This window comes from Mercenaria mercenaria, chromosome 3, assembly GCF_021730395.1.
Source record: "Mercenaria mercenaria strain notata chromosome 3, MADL_Memer_1, whole genome shotgun sequence".
NCBI classification, from domain to species: Eukaryota; Metazoa; Mollusca; class Bivalvia; order Venerida; family Veneridae; genus Mercenaria; species Mercenaria mercenaria.
Genome location: NC_069363.1, coordinates 64,083,580 through 64,100,215, shown reverse-complemented (window position 1 = coordinate 64,100,215; position 16,636 = coordinate 64,083,580). Strand labels below are relative to the sequence as shown.

General features: G+C 36.7%; 1 protein-coding gene, 1 long non-coding RNA gene and 3 other non-coding genes across 9 annotated transcripts; all 5 read right to left on the bottom strand.

The window, feature by feature from the left end:
• Window positions 1–879: 879 nt before the first annotated feature.
• Window positions 880–12,886, bottom strand: LOC123524526 (uncharacterized). Of its 5 annotated transcripts, none has more exons than XR_006681300.2 (3): window positions 3,119–3,580; window positions 1,930–2,121; window positions 880–1,277 (listed from the first exon to the last, which is right to left on the bottom strand). XR_006681300.2 is itself a non-coding variant. In XM_045302775.2 (3 exons), exons 1-3 carry the CDS (start codon window positions 12,680–12,682, stop codon window positions 1,073–1,075), a joined length of 411 nt encoding a protein of 136 aa, XP_045158710.1. In that variant the 5' UTR covers window positions 12,683–12,886; the 3' UTR covers window positions 880–1,072. The 5 variants fall into 5 exon arrangements, 4 of the variants coding, with proteins under 4 accessions (XP_045158710.1, XP_045158714.1, XP_045158708.1 ...); XM_045302775.2 differs by lacking the exon at window positions 3,119–3,580 and adding an exon at window positions 12,669–12,886; XM_045302779.2 differs by lacking the exon at window positions 3,119–3,580 and adding an exon at window positions 11,411–11,551.
• On the bottom strand, window positions 11,822–12,015 carry LOC123525968 (U2 spliceosomal RNA). Its single transcript, XR_006681507.2, has one exon. It is a non-coding gene; the product is annotated as a U2 spliceosomal RNA (small nuclear RNA).
• A 479-nt stretch (window positions 12,887–13,365) lies between the features above and the next one.
• Window positions 13,366–13,558, bottom strand: LOC123525967 (U2 spliceosomal RNA). Its single transcript, XR_006681506.2, has one exon. It is a non-coding gene; the product is annotated as a U2 spliceosomal RNA (small nuclear RNA).
• A 591-nt stretch (window positions 13,559–14,149) lies between these two features.
• LOC123544609 (uncharacterized) lies at window positions 14,150–16,206 on the bottom strand. The gene is made up of 3 exons (XR_008370257.1): window positions 16,143–16,206; window positions 15,786–15,920; window positions 14,150–14,312 (listed from the first exon to the last, which is right to left on the bottom strand). It is a non-coding gene; the product is annotated as an uncharacterized LOC123544609 (long non-coding RNA).
• LOC123544613 (U2 spliceosomal RNA) lies at window positions 14,949–15,143 on the bottom strand. The gene has a single exon (XR_006685135.2). It is a non-coding gene; the product is annotated as a U2 spliceosomal RNA (small nuclear RNA).
• Window positions 16,207–16,636: the final 430 nt, after the last annotated feature.

The window sequence follows — 16,636 nt, the reverse complement described above, 5'->3', positions numbered from 1 at the left end:
TGTTAACACTCTAGATTACCACTTTCACTGTCCGACCTTTATGAATTAACGATACGAATATGCTCCAAAGATTCCCTAATCTAAACTCTTAAAAATTACTGACAAACTCTGGTAGAATGCAAAAACTGTTCTAAGAAATTTCTTTTGGGAGTCAATGGCAACAGGCACAAAAGTTTTTTATGTGAAACAACCTTTTCTTTCTATGGTTTGGAAATGTTTGATTTTTTTTTATCAAAATGTAAGAGACGCTGATAAATGCCAATGATGCCACAAGCGTAGCACACCTGAAGTCAGCTCGGTTTTTGAGTATAATGACTCAAATGTGATTCAGAAAGCTCCACTCTTCATTATCATCGAGTTAAAATGAATTTTTAAAAGCTTCATACATTATTCAGTTTTCCTGTCTGCATAACTAGCAACGTACATTTCTATGACTGAAGGGATATGCAGGCTAAAAGTTCAATTAAAGTGGGTGGATTTTGATGCCGGTAACACATTTGATTGGTCATTTCTAGTCCCGCACAATGACCTACCTACTCTGGTATGGTACGGGTAGATACTATCTAGACCGTTTGTATACAGATGTCCATCAGATTGTCAAAATAACCGTCCTGTCACATTGTTATAACACGCATATTTTATGCTATATTGACAACATTTCTTTATTACTTGATAGGAATATTGTACATTTATTTGGTTAATATATCAAGGTATAACAGAACAATGTATTAAAGATTGTGTACAAGGAAGCAAGCGGACCAAACTGATGAGTTTTGAACCAGACGGCTTGACACTAAAAAAGTTTAATTATTCTCTTCTTCCTTTCCATACCTTGAATTCGATCTACATTACAAAACCTCGAAATAAGAGAAATATATGTCACTTTCTGCATTTTATTAAAGAAAAAATAATAGTGTTACAATTCCTGAATGCATACAGTTAATGTTCATTCACATAATCAGGTAAGAACTAATAGGAATAAAGTCACTACGATGATTATTTTATGAGAAAAATGCCCGGATTTCACGTGCTCACTAAAATACAATAAATACATCGTCAATATTGTCCTGGTTCACTTTTTATTCTTAAAATACCAAATTGAGAGAGTCATTGCTGAGATTTGAACCGCGGTATGGGCGGCAGGTCCCAGTAGATACAGGTATGATGCCGGGTTCCACCATGTAATTACGTACGGTGCATTTACTGAGATATATATAAGAGTTAACCAAACACCCATCTTTACAGCATCCTGCCAGGTCTTCAAATACCAATACTTTCTGAAAGTTACAAAAGATAAAACTTCTATAATTATCTTAGATACAAATTTTTATTACATGTTTTTCAGCGAACTATTGAAATATTAGAATGAAAAATATCTGTTATTTTGCAGAACATGCTATTCTACAAAAACATTTACAAAAAGGAAAATGATATGTTGGAAACAAAAAGAAAATCTGTATGCACAACCTATAGATCTTCATTTTCCTTGTAATAGAGTGAACTATCAAGTTGCCTAAGAAGTTCAGTATGAATTACGTCTTTTGCATCGCTGAAATTCATATTGACCTTTTGGTAACATTTTAATGATGAATTATTTGTATACATATACGTCTAATAATATCTAGGATAGTGGTTCTGAGACAAAGTTACAGGGTACCAGTCAGAGCTGAAAGTCAGGTGAACTGAAAGTGTTTCAGATAAAATCTACAACCTCAGAAGAAGAGAAGAAGAAAAAAGATTGAAAGGGAATGCAGTTTATCAAGACCTTCCAATGTTTCTGCTGAAATAACGTTTAACGTGCGTGCGTGTGTATTGATATTTCAGAAAAATACATCACAAGATTTACAGAAGAACTTGGCTGGAAAAGACAGAAAATAGCCACAAGATTACTTAAACATATGTATAGCTTTTATATAAAAAATAACCTACTCGACAAGTCTGAATATCAGTAGGAATAACAGTATATTGCAGCCAATGGACGTGTAGAGGGATCGCTCTCCGGGTCCCAGGAACCAGGGGGTAAACATGTAGTAGAGAATACTGACACACTCAGCTGCTGCAACACCTGCTACCATGGCAGCAGTGCTCGCTTTTCCACCGCGGAGATTCATCGTGATAACCCTGAAGATAGAGTAAATAAATAATACGACTTGCTTATAATTTAAAGGCACTGACCTGCAGATCGTACCACAACGAAAATAAAATAATTTGTTTTAGATATCAGAAAAATGTTTTTTCTTTTATATATTTATATTGAACGAATAAAGTATTATTCTCTCTGGTGTATTGGTCTAGCACGCAGGAAAGTCTTTATTGCCGAGGCACCCGGGTTTGATTTCCAACACAGACTCTGTGTGTTTTTTTTTTTTTGTTGTTTTTTTTTCTTCTTAATTTTGTATTTTTTAAGATAGTTAAGAACGCAACTCGTGTTCTAATTCTCATAATATGATTAAACTTCATTTTTGAAGATCCTTCTCAGCCAAAATCTGGAGTCCGGTTATCCATACTTATTAGGATGTTAATTATTATAACTGTGGTTGTATTAAGTCAGCTCCGATTTCGGAGAACGGAAATCTAACACTTATTGATGATATGAAATATACGAGAATTATTTGCATCAGTCAATATATTTACATGTAAAGTGAGTATTTAATATGTCGGTAAAGATATTTAGCGTACAGAGCATGAACGTTTTTGTAGCTTCATTGCACACAACGTTTGATCAAAGTGTCTCACAAGAATGATTTATGTAAGAGCGCCACTTTCACAATTTGTGGGAAAAAAATCGGTTTTAAGGCAAATTTTCAGAAATAACGATTTTGAGACAAAATATTAATGATAACAAAATGCATTTTTAACACAACTTCTTAAGTAACTTAAAACTGAAGTAAAGATTTACGTACCGTAAATTAAATCCTGCAAAGTGAAGTAAAACCAATCCTTAAGTTAAAAGAAAACAAACATTTGCACCTGAAAATCAAATATTAATGAAGTTTACAGCCATGTATGGCTGTGTAAACATGACACGTATACGATATACAATACTACTGACTTATTAATAGGGCAGGACGTTTTTGCTCTATAAAAGGAGCAATTTATCATAGGATGGCATACATACCTTAATGGAAAAATGTTGGCTTATTTTTATCGCTAGACCATAAATATGAGTAGATAGGTAAGTAGGAAATCTTATTAGTGCAATCACCTGTCACGCGTTTGACAGCGAGGCGATGCGGAACGCTTCAAAACGAGACACACAAAAATACGTAAAAAAACTGTCAAGTTTAAATCTCGGATTTCTGTATTAAATTGTTTAAAGGTGGTCAATTACATTTGTCACGGGGTTGTAGCGATATATTCAGCATAAATGCATTAGAAATGCAACTGTGTAAAATAATTATTACCTCCCTTTAGCTTAGCAAGATAGACCGGAAATATAAATGTTGTTAATGAATAAAATGCGGTTTAACATTCCTTTTTATTCAGATGGTGCAAATATCACGACATCTGTAAATGAAAATGTACAGATGGAAATCATTGAATTTTAAAACGAATGTAATTCCTTTGTTCTTTAAATACTTTCATTTTTAATCAAGGGTATTAGTTAATAATTAATTAACTCTATGTAACGGCCTTTTTTCCTTGAATAAATTTCTAACATATTATACAAATTTTGCAGAAACTGTCATAAAAACTGCTTTACTGGGATTAGTCACCTTAAAGGGTTAGCGCAAGTTTTTTTAAAAAGCGACCATGAGGATCTTCCATACCTGTGTAATTTGGAAAAAATGGAACTGCAAAGGGCACATCAGCCCTTTATATTATGATAACAACCAATACACAACCAAAGGGAATTAACTCAATCATTATGCACATATTAATCATTGTTATTTGTTATGCAGCCAAAATAAAAAAAAAGTAATCTTATTTTAAATGACTTTCTGCTATTGTAAATGGTGTTGACTTTCGATAACACCATTCCTTATTGAATATTTCATGAAACGTGAAAAATCTATAGCTCGAACAATTAATAAAAGATACGCGTCTTCTTGCGTACAATCATGACGGCTCATCTATGAATTTCAAACAAAATCCATCAAGTGAATGATTATTCTAGCATAAAATTGTTGTTGCCATCGTTTATCAACGGGGTGTTTTAACAGGAAAGTAAACGTGTGTTATTAAGGAAGTGTTGTTAACAATACTAATATATGCGCATTGTTAGACCTCAGAGCGCTTCCCAAGGCAAGGGGCATTATACGCACCTCACAACACCTTCATTCCGCATAAAGCTTCCCGGTATTGTTATGCGGAGGACATGGACATACTATATTGAGCGAGTCGGACAACATTCCGCATAAAGCTTCCCGGTAGTATTATGCGGAGGACATGGACACTGAGCGAGTCGGACAACATTCCGCATAAAGCTTCCCAGTAGTATTATGAGGAGGACATGGACATTGAGCGAGTCGGACAACATTCCGCATAAAGCTTCCCGGTATTGTTATGCGGAGGACATGGACATACTATATTGAGCAAGTCGAACAACATTCCGCATAAAGCTCTTGTCAACATAATCTCTTATCCACCAAGCAATATAATAATTTATTATGAACATCGTTATCTAATATATTGATCACCTAGTCCTGTTTGACCCCATTATCACGATTGTAAATCCAACTGCATTTATGAGCTTTAATTCTTCTGCTTGTCCGCCCGCCAATCCGACAATAACTTTCAAATTGATAAAACTAGCAGAGCAAAATGACCGCATAAATTTAATTATCTCCCATTTTATTCTTAATTTGTACAATTTTTGTCTGGAAAATAACTTTGCAAATAATAAATGAAATAGAAGGAACAATACTGAGGCGATGTAAGCACATCTAGACCTCTTTCCATATGTATATTCTCCCTCCTTGTACGTATTTATTCGATTCATATACAGACTTTTAATAATGCCCGGAGAGGCACCAGGAGTTTGTTCCCACCATTTATTATAGTTATACCTATATAAATACCGTCAAAATACAGCTTCTATTTCACAAGTAAATACGAACAGGCAGAAAAAAATCGTGGATTTTGCCAGGTTGGTTGTGCATCTCTTGTGATCCGACCTGGCAAAGTCAACTCGAGCCGAATACAGCATCCCAGATCAAGCTGCAATTATGATAACCCTATTTTGTCGCTGAAAAGGTCCCCGTATGACCAAACCCGTATTGGTGTCACGTATAAATTGAAACTGGTCTGAGATTTCGTATTTACAGTCCAATATCGCATATATTAGTCTCTCCTCCTGTTGGTCAAGATGTGACAGGAAAGCTGTTTTCTATAGGTAATTAAGAAATAATATATCTCATCCAGTGATTTGTCGTTGAATAAATCATTGTTTGGAGTTCAGATGCGAAGGAATTATATCACGAGGGCGCAGCTCGAGTGATATAATAATACGCATCTGAACGACAAACATTGATTTTTTCAAGAGCAAATCACTAAATGAGATATATATTTTTTCGATTCTAACACGATACCAAGGATTTTTAAGTACATCCTTGACGACATTCACTATAACTTTGACCGTTTTCAATCGGTTTCTTTTTCAGCGCGCCGCTATGCCGTTTGACGCCATGACGTAATAATTGTGACGTCAGAACAGTGATTTGTTGTATAATAATTCACTGTTTTCTGCCTCCTTTATTTAAAAGGAAAATGAATCGGATCGTGTTAGAATATTAATTTTACATTTTAACAGTTCTGAATCTTACTGACGAAATAAAAAACAACTGTGGCACTAGAGTTGTATCTTTTTATAATTTACACCCGTATTGATGACGTAGTTTTGAATGTAGTTTTGAACGTCATCTAGATTTCACGGAGGGAAGCATCCTAGACATTCTACAAATTTGGCCATAGATATACATATAACCATTTCGGTGTTCCAGTTTTTATATCAGTTTACTGTGCACGTTTGTTTTGAACTCACGTGACCCTGTTTCATTTGTTTTGTAGATTATTTGTCGACAGACATTTATATGTCGGCAGACATTCTGATAAGTTTCGTGAAGATCGGATTGATATTGTGGCATATAGAATAATCCAAATTGTTTTCCAAGATTTAATCTAGTGACTTTTTTCACACAACGTGGCCAATTTTCGAGCTTTTACACGATCTCAAAAGTCAAATTTTGTCATTAACAACATTATCATCATTATCATCATCAGCAGCAGCAGCTACAGCAGCAGCATGCAGCAACAACAGAAGTAGCAGCAGTATGAGGCGTTCCTCTTTATCACCACCCTCAATAGAAACAACAACTACTGTATTACATATTAATCGTCACCATTAGCATTCAAGTACATGTATCATCATCACTTACAAATTAAGGTACCCCAATAAAGTAGGCCTACTTATGTAACACAATGATTTATATTATTATTCTTAAGACTTTGTAAGATTTATAACAAAAGTATTTTAGTTTCATTTTGTTTTGGAAAGCGTTTCAAAAATTTTATAGGAATATGCCAGAAAATTTCGAGATTTAATGTTTGGTGAGTGGTGAGTTTCGAGTTAAAAAAGTGAGTTTCGAGTAAAAAAAGTGAGTTTCGAGTTAAAAAAAAGTGAGTTTCGAGTTGAACCTTTAAAAAGGTGAGTTTCGAGTTAAAAAAGGTGAGTTTCGAGTTTAAAAAAGTGAGTTTCGAGTTGAACCTTTAAAAAAGTGAGTTTCGAGCTTAAAAAAGTGAGTTTCGAGTTAAAAAATGTGAGTTTCGAGTTAAACCTAAAAAAAGTGAGTTTCGAGTTAAATCTAAAAAAGTGAGTTTCGAGTTAAAGAAGTGATCTACGAGTAAGAAAATGCGAGCTTCTGGACAAAATATGGAGTGTTTCAATATAGATATGTTTCAAGTATATCTATCAAGGGTCCGTGCTGGGACTGGTATTTCCAGAATCTGCTACTTCTCTGTATAGGACTTAATAATATTTGTATCTTATAAAGCATGGATTTACTAACTGATACCACAAAAACACAGAGGTGATTACTGAGGGTAAATTGTGAAATATCTGTCTACCGAATACGGCATGTTCTAAACTCTGGCCTGGACTGGCCTGGCCCGGCCTGGCCCGATGAGCCAAATTTTCGAGTAGGTCGGGCCAGGCCAGGCCAGGCCAGGCTAGGCCAGGCTAGATTTTATTGTACATATAGAAATGAATGACATAATATGTAAATATACAATTACAGTAGCAGGCAGTATTAACCTGTATTGTTTATTTGCTGCAGGTCAAACAGAATGAGAAACCAGTCCTCTGGAGAATCATTAATTAGCCATCATTCATCTTATGCCAGAGATTAGAACATGTCATTTGAAATAGGGATTTGCACTGAAGAAAATGGTGTAACTCAATGATAACAACCAGGTTTTTTCTGTAATCAGATTACTTAAAGTCAACTTTAACACTTAGTTTTAAAACTAATGCATAATTTTATTAATAAGTTTATCTGCTGCAATATAGCTGAATATTTGCATGCAATGAATGCATCTGTTTGGGAATTGTAATTAAAGGCTGTGTCCCTACTATCCTTAGCTGACCTCTTAACTGTTCAGTTGAACTTTTAATGTGTGTTTGGTTTAATCAAGCTGATGTTCAATTTATGGATGAGTAATAAAACTAATATTCACTGTGGTCGCGGCGGGGGGGGGGGGGGGGGGGGGGTGGCATTTTAGATTATTTGATAGTTTTCTAACACAAAAATTAATTAGCATCTAAGTTTTCTTTTCACTTCCTGTGATAAAGTCACGAGAGCTGTTGCAGAGCTCTGAAACCCTCCACCACCCCACTACTGGCGCCGGCATTTGTCTGTTCATCTGTCTATTTGGAAGGAAGTAATGATTTTCACTTAGTCTCTAAATGTCCCTTCACAACTCCCTCCCATCTTTGTTGCAGTTCTTAAATTTTTTTTGAGATGAGTCCTGTTTTATATTTTTACTTTTGACAGTTTTTACTTTTACTTGACTGTGTTTCTCAGTATTGTTTCTTACTCATCAAGACTTCATCCACAACACATCCCATCCCCAATAACTGCCATTCAGAGTCTTTTCATCTTTGTGGCCCATCTTCGTTGTCAATGGAGAACTAGTGGTTGATATGTTAAGCGACCTAATCTTTATTCTTGATAAATATATGCATGTAAATCATTTTAGTATGTAATATCTTGTTATGTTATATATTACAAAAATATTTATCATTGTGTTTATGTTATTTCTAATTTTCTTGAGCCTGTTTCATAAAACTTTGTAGGATTATTTTTCACATACTTGGAACAATATAAAAGCAGTCTTACAAAAAATATTTAGTATGTATATAACCTAGACTACAAAATTTATTTATCACTTCCCCACATCATATTATCCCAGATCCGGAACGGGGATAACAGTTGTTGTTCGTAAGTATTGACAGGTTGCACTCAAATGACCAAAATGGTGCGAGGAACCAAAACATCTTGTCTACTAAATTTAATTACCAGATGATTCACCCATTTCGTTCATTAACTAATGGCCAAACAACCGTTATTTTAAACACCCTTTATCGTCAGAATCGAACATTAGTCTGATCATTGGGAGATGTCAAATGTGCTAGTAGTGGCAGTTCAGTTTTGGCATGGATATTAGCAGAATACAACAGAAAAGAACGAAGAATTTATTTAGATTTAAGATTTATCGTCTTATACAAATCAGCAGATAGATACAATGCAAATAAATGACAGAATAAATATTATTAAAATCATAAGCGGGTGAAAATTATATAACTGTTTGAACACTTTAAACAGTCGTCTCTTAAAAGATTTGCTTTGATAGACGATGTAATAGTGTCTTATTAGAGAGTATAAAATAGTTGTATACTATATCAGCCTGCGGAATGTACTGCACTTCTGTCTCAAGAGTATGCATCACGAACCAGCAAAAATGTATTTCCCGTTAAATATTTATTTTGTTTTATATTGCAGACTGTTTATTTAAACTCATTAAGTATTTTATAACTCGTTATTAGAATTTAACGTGATATTCACGTTTTTAAAATATAAGTCGAAACTCACATTTTTTTAACTCGAAACTCACTTTTTTTAACTCGAAACTCACTTTTTAAAATTTAACTCGAAACTCACTTTTTTAACTCGAAACTCACTTTTTAAAATTTAACTCGAAACTCACTTTCTTTAACTCGAAACTCACTTTTTTAACTCGAAACTCACTTTTTAAAATTTAACTCGAAACTCACTTTTTTAACTCGAAACTCACTTTTTAAAATTTAACTCGAAACTCACTTTCTTTAACTCGAAACTCACTTTTTTAACTCGAAACTCACTTTTTAAAATTTAACTCGAAACTCACTTTCTTTAACTCGAAACTCACTTTTTTTAACTCGAAACTCACTTTTTTAACTCGAAACTCACTTTTTTAAAACTCGAAACTCACTTCTTTAACTCGAAACTCACTTTTTTTAACTCGAAACTCACTTTTTTAACTCGAAACTCACTACTCGAAAGAAAGAAATCCTCGAAAATTTCTTATCAGTCAAACGTCAACTATTTGGTGCCATCCAATTCCTAATTGGCCAAGCATTACACGAACGGGAATCCTTTATGATGTTGTCAATGCAATGCACCGTCAACTATCAATTATCGTCGGATCTCCTTATAAACAGACGGAAACACAGCTGGCGAAGAACTGTTCATTATCGGTGTGATCTAATGTTGATTTATAAAAGTGGAATAGTGGCTCGATTTGCTTTTAAATGGCGATTAACATTGGAAAGTGTGTATCTCGTTAGTGATATTGATACACAGTTTGAAAATGTAAACTTGAATTTCTAGTGGCAGTGTTTGTATCTGTTTGCAGTTTTGTGATTGTTTTGAGTGCGTTTTCTTTGCATAGTCGGCCTACTAGAACATCTTCGAGATTTTCGTCACTGTTTCCACGGCAGCTGTTCACTTTTTTAGAACGTACAACCATACAGATGATAATCAGTCAAATCTTGGCCGGTTTTGGTGACAAAAAATGGTATCAAACTGTAACTGAAACCTTCCTAATCAAGGTCCTGCACCAGCATTTACCAAGAATGAAGAATTGCAATTGATGAAGCATGTAACTTGCATATAATATGGCCAGTATAGGTTGTGGTTATTCTCGAAGTAAATCTTTAGCCCTTGCGATCACCCTTGGTAAGAAAAACGAAGAAGACCCGGCATTTGCACCACCATGGTACTCTGGAATCAAGAAAAGGAATTCAGATCTTGGGCCCAGAAGTTTGAGCAAATGTACGTCTGACAAGGTATTAAACAACTATTTTGCAGAGTTCAGTAACGAAACGAAAGATAATGGGCTGCTTGAAAAACCAGAGAATATTTGGAATTTAGACGAGACAGGCATAGTGATGGAACACAACCCTCCCAAAGTTTTTTTTTGAAGGGATATACTCCTCGGACTTTCACATCTTGCAGGGGTAAGTGACTGTAACAATATTAGGGTGTGGAAGTGCGGCAGGTACCAGGGTTCCCCCATACTATATCTTTCCTGATAAACGTTGGAATGATGAACTTTTGAATGGGGGCATGTCCAGGAGCATCAGGAGAAATGTCTGCTTCAGGTTGGACTTACTCCACAATCTTATTGCAGTTCTTCAGAACTCATATGAACATGACCCATATAAGATGGGCTGAAGACCATAATGTGATTTTCTTTGTGTTGCCTCCACACACTTCTCATGTGACCCAGCCGCTGGACGGCTGATTCGGCCCATTGGAAAAGTCCTATAACAGTGAATGCCAATTGTATCTCCGCAATGATCCTGGGATGCGTATCACTCGCTACAATGGTGCTGCTATATCAAGCAAAGTCTACAATAAAAGTCTGTCACCAGAAAATTTAATATCATCTTTCAAAAAAAAAAAAAAAAAAAAGAAGGCATATACCAACTTAACAAAATAATTTTATCAAGAGAAAGAAAATGACCTGGAAACTGAAAATAAAACAAGCTTCTTGGAAACCAAGAAAATTATTGTGAAAGAAGTTCAAAAGAAAAGGAAAATGGCACCATCAGTCACCTTCCTGAAAAAAATGTTCAGACTGATGAACCATCTAAGAAGTTAAAGAAATCATCAAAAATGATCAAAGAAGAATCTTGCGCAACTAAGAAATCTGCCAACTTAAAAAGTAAGGTATCAGGTTCACCAGAATCAAGTACTTCTGGCACTAACCTAGATAACAGGCCCGGTTTTATTGTCGACTCTGAAGATAATGATGGAAGCGAGTGTGAAGACATAGACGACACTGCGAAACTGAAGTCTGTTGCGTATGCAATAGTTTTAGCCCAAAAGATTTGAATCTTGCATACTAGTATTACAATCACTTTCCGCACCTGCAATTGCATCAATGTGCTAGAAGTCAGCTCCGAAACGTGTTGCTACTGGTAAGTCAGCGTCATAGAAACAGACGTTGCGTTTGTGACGTAACAATCAAACGTTTGATAGACGTAACGTAACGTACGTCATTTACGGTACAATACAGCCATTTCCCGTCCTGTAGAGGCTGGATATTGAGATACGTTAACACTAAAATTATGATTCGATTTTATGCAATTTACTGCAATACTGATATGTCTCTGTTGTATTTCACGAGCAGCGCAGCAGCTCTCCTTGGACGTAACTGCGCAAATGGTCTTGAGCTTGTTCAAGAGCCTATTATTTCTGTAAAAATTCCTGAGACAGACAGAATGCCCTGGCGCTGACTACTTTTCCTTATTATTTGATTTCTTGTTTTTCCCCGTTAAGGGGAGTGGGCCGATCCCCGGAGGTACTGCAATACCGGGCCAACCCGTGGCGAGAGCGGAGCAAGCCCCTAACATCTCACCTGTGTCCAAAAATCAGTTTAATATCGAAGTCCCCCATTGGGGGACGTATCAGATATTAAGCTGATAAGAACAGATACTACACTTTGATCTTAGCCAAAAGGCCGAGAAGCGATAGTGCTCACTTCTCGTCCAAGCTATTTATTCAGCGCCTTTATGACAATCTCGCGGTGACAGGTAAATAGCATGCACCCGACTTATACCCTCTGTCTCCGCCTGTTAGGCCTTAACACCACCAAAAGCTGCTGATTTTGAGGATCATCGGCGGTGGTGCGACCAATGCAGCTGTTTTAGCTTGGTGTCAGAGTGAATTACACTAGTTGAAACGTTTTCAGTACGTTTCCATACGTTATGTGCGTATTTTACTATGTTTTCGCGACAACGTGAACACATTTAGAAATACTTCGTACAGTTGGAGGCCCTATAGTGTGAACAATTTCTTGTTGATAACGAAACAACACATTTGGCTACTTCAGACATTATTATTACTAAAATTGTGAAGAAATAAAAACGTGTTTGCGCATGCGCAGAGAAATGAAACAAGTTTACCGCGTTTCGTCGCACGATATTACGTGCATCCGAATAAAATTATAACGTTGCAGTTGTTGTCATTATTACTATTATTATTATTATTATTATTATTATTATTATCATCATCATCATCATCCTTATCATCATCATCATCATCATCATTTTCATCATCGTTGTTGTTGTTGTTGTTAATGCCGCATTTCTTTCTTTCTTTCATAATAATAAAAAGATTACTTACCAGAGAGATCGCATTCTGTGTTTCTTTAAAGACGCCAGCGTCTAGGAGACCAGCGTCACAGTTCTGACGTAACAGACAGACGCTGAGCGTTTATAGCTAGAACAAGTTCATCATCAGTTCAAAGTGTTTTATAAGATACATTTTGTATAGATATGAATGCTGTCGCTGCTGTTGCTGATATCCTCCTCCGCCTCATCATCATCATCATCATCAGCATCATCAGACCTGTGTGTGCGGCTGTTGTTATTAATATAATCATTACTAGTATTACAATCACTTTCCGCACCTGCAATTGCATCAATGTGCTAGAAGTCAGCTCCGAAACGTGTTGCTACCGGTAAGTCAGCGTCATAGAAACAGACGTTGCGTTTGTGACGTAACAATCGGACGTTTGATAGACGTAACGTAACGTACGTCATTTACGGTACAATACAGCCATTTCCCGTCCTGTAGAGGCTGGATATTGCGATACGTTAACACTAAAATTATGATTCGATTTTATGCAACTTACTGCAATACTGATATGTCTCTATTGTATTTCACGAGCAGCGCAGCAGCTCTCCTTGGACGTAATTGCGCAAATGGTCTTGAGCTTGTTAAAGAGCCTATTATTTCTGTAAAAGTTCCTGAGACAGACAGAATGCCCTGGCGCTGACTACTTTTTCTTATTATTTGATTTCTTGTTTTTCCCCGTTAAGGGGAGTGGGCCGATCCCGGAGGTACTGCAATACCGGGCCAACCCGTGGCGAGAGCGGAGCAAGCCCCTAACATCTCACCTGTGTCCAAAAATCAGTTTAATATCGAAGTCCCCCATTGGGGGACGTATCAGATATTAAGCTGATAAGAACAGATACTACACTTTGATCTTAGCCAAAAGGCCGAGAAGCGATAGTGCTCCCTCCTCGTCCAAGCTATTTATTCAGCGCCTTTATGACAATCTCGCGGTGACAGGTAAATAGCATGCACCCGACTTATACCCTCTGTCTCCGTCTGTTAGGCCTTAACACCACCAAAAGCTGCTGATTTTGAGGATCACCGGCGGTGGTGCGACCAATGCAGCTGTTTTAGCTTGGTGTCAGAGTGAATTACACTAGTTGAAACGTTTTCAGTACGTTTCCATACGTTATGTGCGTATTTTACTATGTTTTCGCGACAACGTGAACACATTTAGAAATACTTCGTACAGTTGGAGGCCCTATAGTGTGAACAATTTCTTGTTGATAACGAAACAACACATTTGGCTACTTCAGACATTATTATTACTAAAATTGTGAAGAAATAAAAACGTGTTTGCGCATGCGCAGAGAAATGAAACAAGTTTACCGCGTTTCGTCGCACGATATTACGTGCATCCGAATAAAATTATAACGTTGCCGTTGTTGTCATTATTACTATTATTCTTATCATCATCATCATCATCATCATCATCATCATCATCATATCATCATCGTTGTTGTTGTTAATGACGCATTTCTTTCTTTCTTTCATAATAATAAAAGGATTACTTACCAGAGAGATCGCATTCTGTGTTTCTTTAAAGACGCCAGCGTCTAGGAGACCAGCGTCACAGTTCTGACGTAACAGACAGACGCTGAGCGTTTATAGCTGTACGTTACTAACGTCCAGTTAGCTCATTTTTACTGCCTGAAAATAAGAAAAATGTCATTTAAGAACAAGTTCATCATCAGTTCAAAGTGTTTTATAAGATACATTTTGTATAGGTATGAATGCTGTCGCTGCTGTTGCTGATATCCTCCTCCGCCTCATCATCATCATCATCATCATCTTCATCATCAGCATCATCAGACCTGTGTGTGCGGCTGTTGTTATTAATATAATCATTACTAGTATTACAATCACTTTCCGCACCTGCAATTGCATCAATGTGCTAGAAGTCAGCTCCGAAACGTGTTGCTACTGGTAAGTCAGCGTCATAGAAACAGACGTTGCGTTTGTGACGTAACAATCGGACGTTTGATAGACGTAACGTAACGTACGTCATTTACGGTACAATACAGCCATTTCCCGTCCTGTAGAGGCTGGATATTGCGATACGTTAACACTAAAATTATGATTCGATTTTACGCAATTTACTGCAATACTGATATGTCTCTGTTGTATTTCACGAGCAGCGCAGCAGCTCTCCTTGGACGTAACTGCGCAAATGGTCTTGAGCTTGTTCAAGAGCCTATTATTTCTGTAAAAATTCCTGAGACAGACAGAATGCCCTGGCGCTGACTACTTTTCCTTATTATTTGATTTCTTGTTTTTCCCCGTTAAGGGGAGTGGGCCGATCCCCGGAGGTACTGCAATACCGGGCCAACCCGTGGCGAGAGCGGAGCAAGCCCCTAACATCTCACCTGTGTCCAAAAATCAGTTTAATATCGAAGTTCCCCCTTTGGGGGACGTATCAGATATTAAGCTGATAAGAACAGATACTACACTTTGATCTTAGCCAAAAGGCCGAGAAGCGATAGTGCTCCCTCCTCGTCCAAGCTATTTATTCAGCGCCTTTATGACAATCTCGCGGTGACAGGTAAATAGCATGCACCCGACTTATACCCTCTGTCTCCGTCTGTTAGGCCTTAACACCACCAAAAGCTGCTGATTTTGAGGATCACCGGCGGTGGTGCGACCAATGCAGCTGTTTTAGCTTGGTGTCAGAGTGAATTACACTAGTTGAAACGTTTTCAGTACGTTTCCATACGTTATGTGCGTATTTTACTATGTTTTCGCGACAACGTGAACACATTTAGAAATACTTCGTACAGTTGGAGGCCCTATAGTGTGAACAATTTCTTGTTGATAACGAAACAACACATTTGGCTACTTCAGACATTATTATTACTAAAATTATGAAGAAATAAAAACGTGTTTGCGCATGCGCAGAGAAATGAAAACAAGTTTACCGTGTTTCGTCGCACGATAAAACATGCATCCGAATAAAATTATAACGTTGCCGTTGTTGTCATTATTACTATTATTATTATTATTATTATCATCATCATCATCATCATCATCATCATCATCATCATCATCATTATCATTATCATCATCGTTGTTGTTGTTAATGACGCATTTCTTTCTTTCTTTCATAATAATAAAAAGATTACTTACCAGAGAGATCGAATTCTGTGTTTCTTTAAAGACGCCAGCGTCTAGGAGACCAGTGTCACAGTTCTGACGTAACAGACAGACGCTGAGCGTTTATAGCTGTACGTTACTAACGTCCAGTTAGCTCATTTTTACTGCCTGAAAATAAGAAAAATGTCATTTAAGAACAAGTTCATCATCAGTTCAAAGTGCTTTATAAGATACATTCCGTATAGATATGAATGCTGTCGCTGCTGTTGCTGATATCCTCCTCCGCCTCATCATCATCATCATCATCTTCATCATCAGCATCATCAGACCTGTGTGTGCGGCTGTTGTTATTAATATAATCATTACTAGTATTACAATCAATTTCCGCACCTGCAATTGCATCAATGTGCTAGAAGTCAGCTCCGAAACGTGTTGCTACTGGTAAGTCAGCGTCATAGAAACAGACGTTGCGTTTGTGACGTAACAATCGGACGTTTGATAGACGTAACGTCACGTACGTCATTTACGGTACAATACAGCCATTTCCCGTCCTGTAGAGGCTGGATATTGCGATACGTTAACACTAAAATTATGAGGTTGTACCTCGGAAATAATCACATGGGGTCAATGCTGTGCTAGCGGACACTGGACACATTTAAAATACTGCACAAAAGTCAAACATCTGAGGAGGGCATCAATTTTTCTTTGTCTTCACTGCAGTTATACATAACTAAAATAACAAATATAACAAATATAAGACATAACACAAGTAAAAGTATACTAGATAATTTATTTAATATAACGTTATTGAATAAAATGGGTGTTTTGTTAAAATTTCTCATGCAGAAAATATTTGATGGAAGTTCACTCCAATAACCAGTATA

Coding starts and splice junctions, on each gene's coding strand:
- LOC123524526 (XM_045302773.2), bottom strand. CDS start 11,314: ATGTCTTCACACTCGCTTCCATCATTATCTTCAGAGTCGACAATAAAA. Junction 2,122..11,249: donor AAACCGGGCCTGTTATCTAG/GTTAGTGCCAGA, acceptor CTCTATCTTCAG/GGTTATCACGATGAATCTCC. Junction 1,278..1,929: donor CTGATATTCAGACTTGTCGA/GTAGGTTATTTT, acceptor TGTAACTTTCAG/AAAGTATTGGTATTTGAAGA.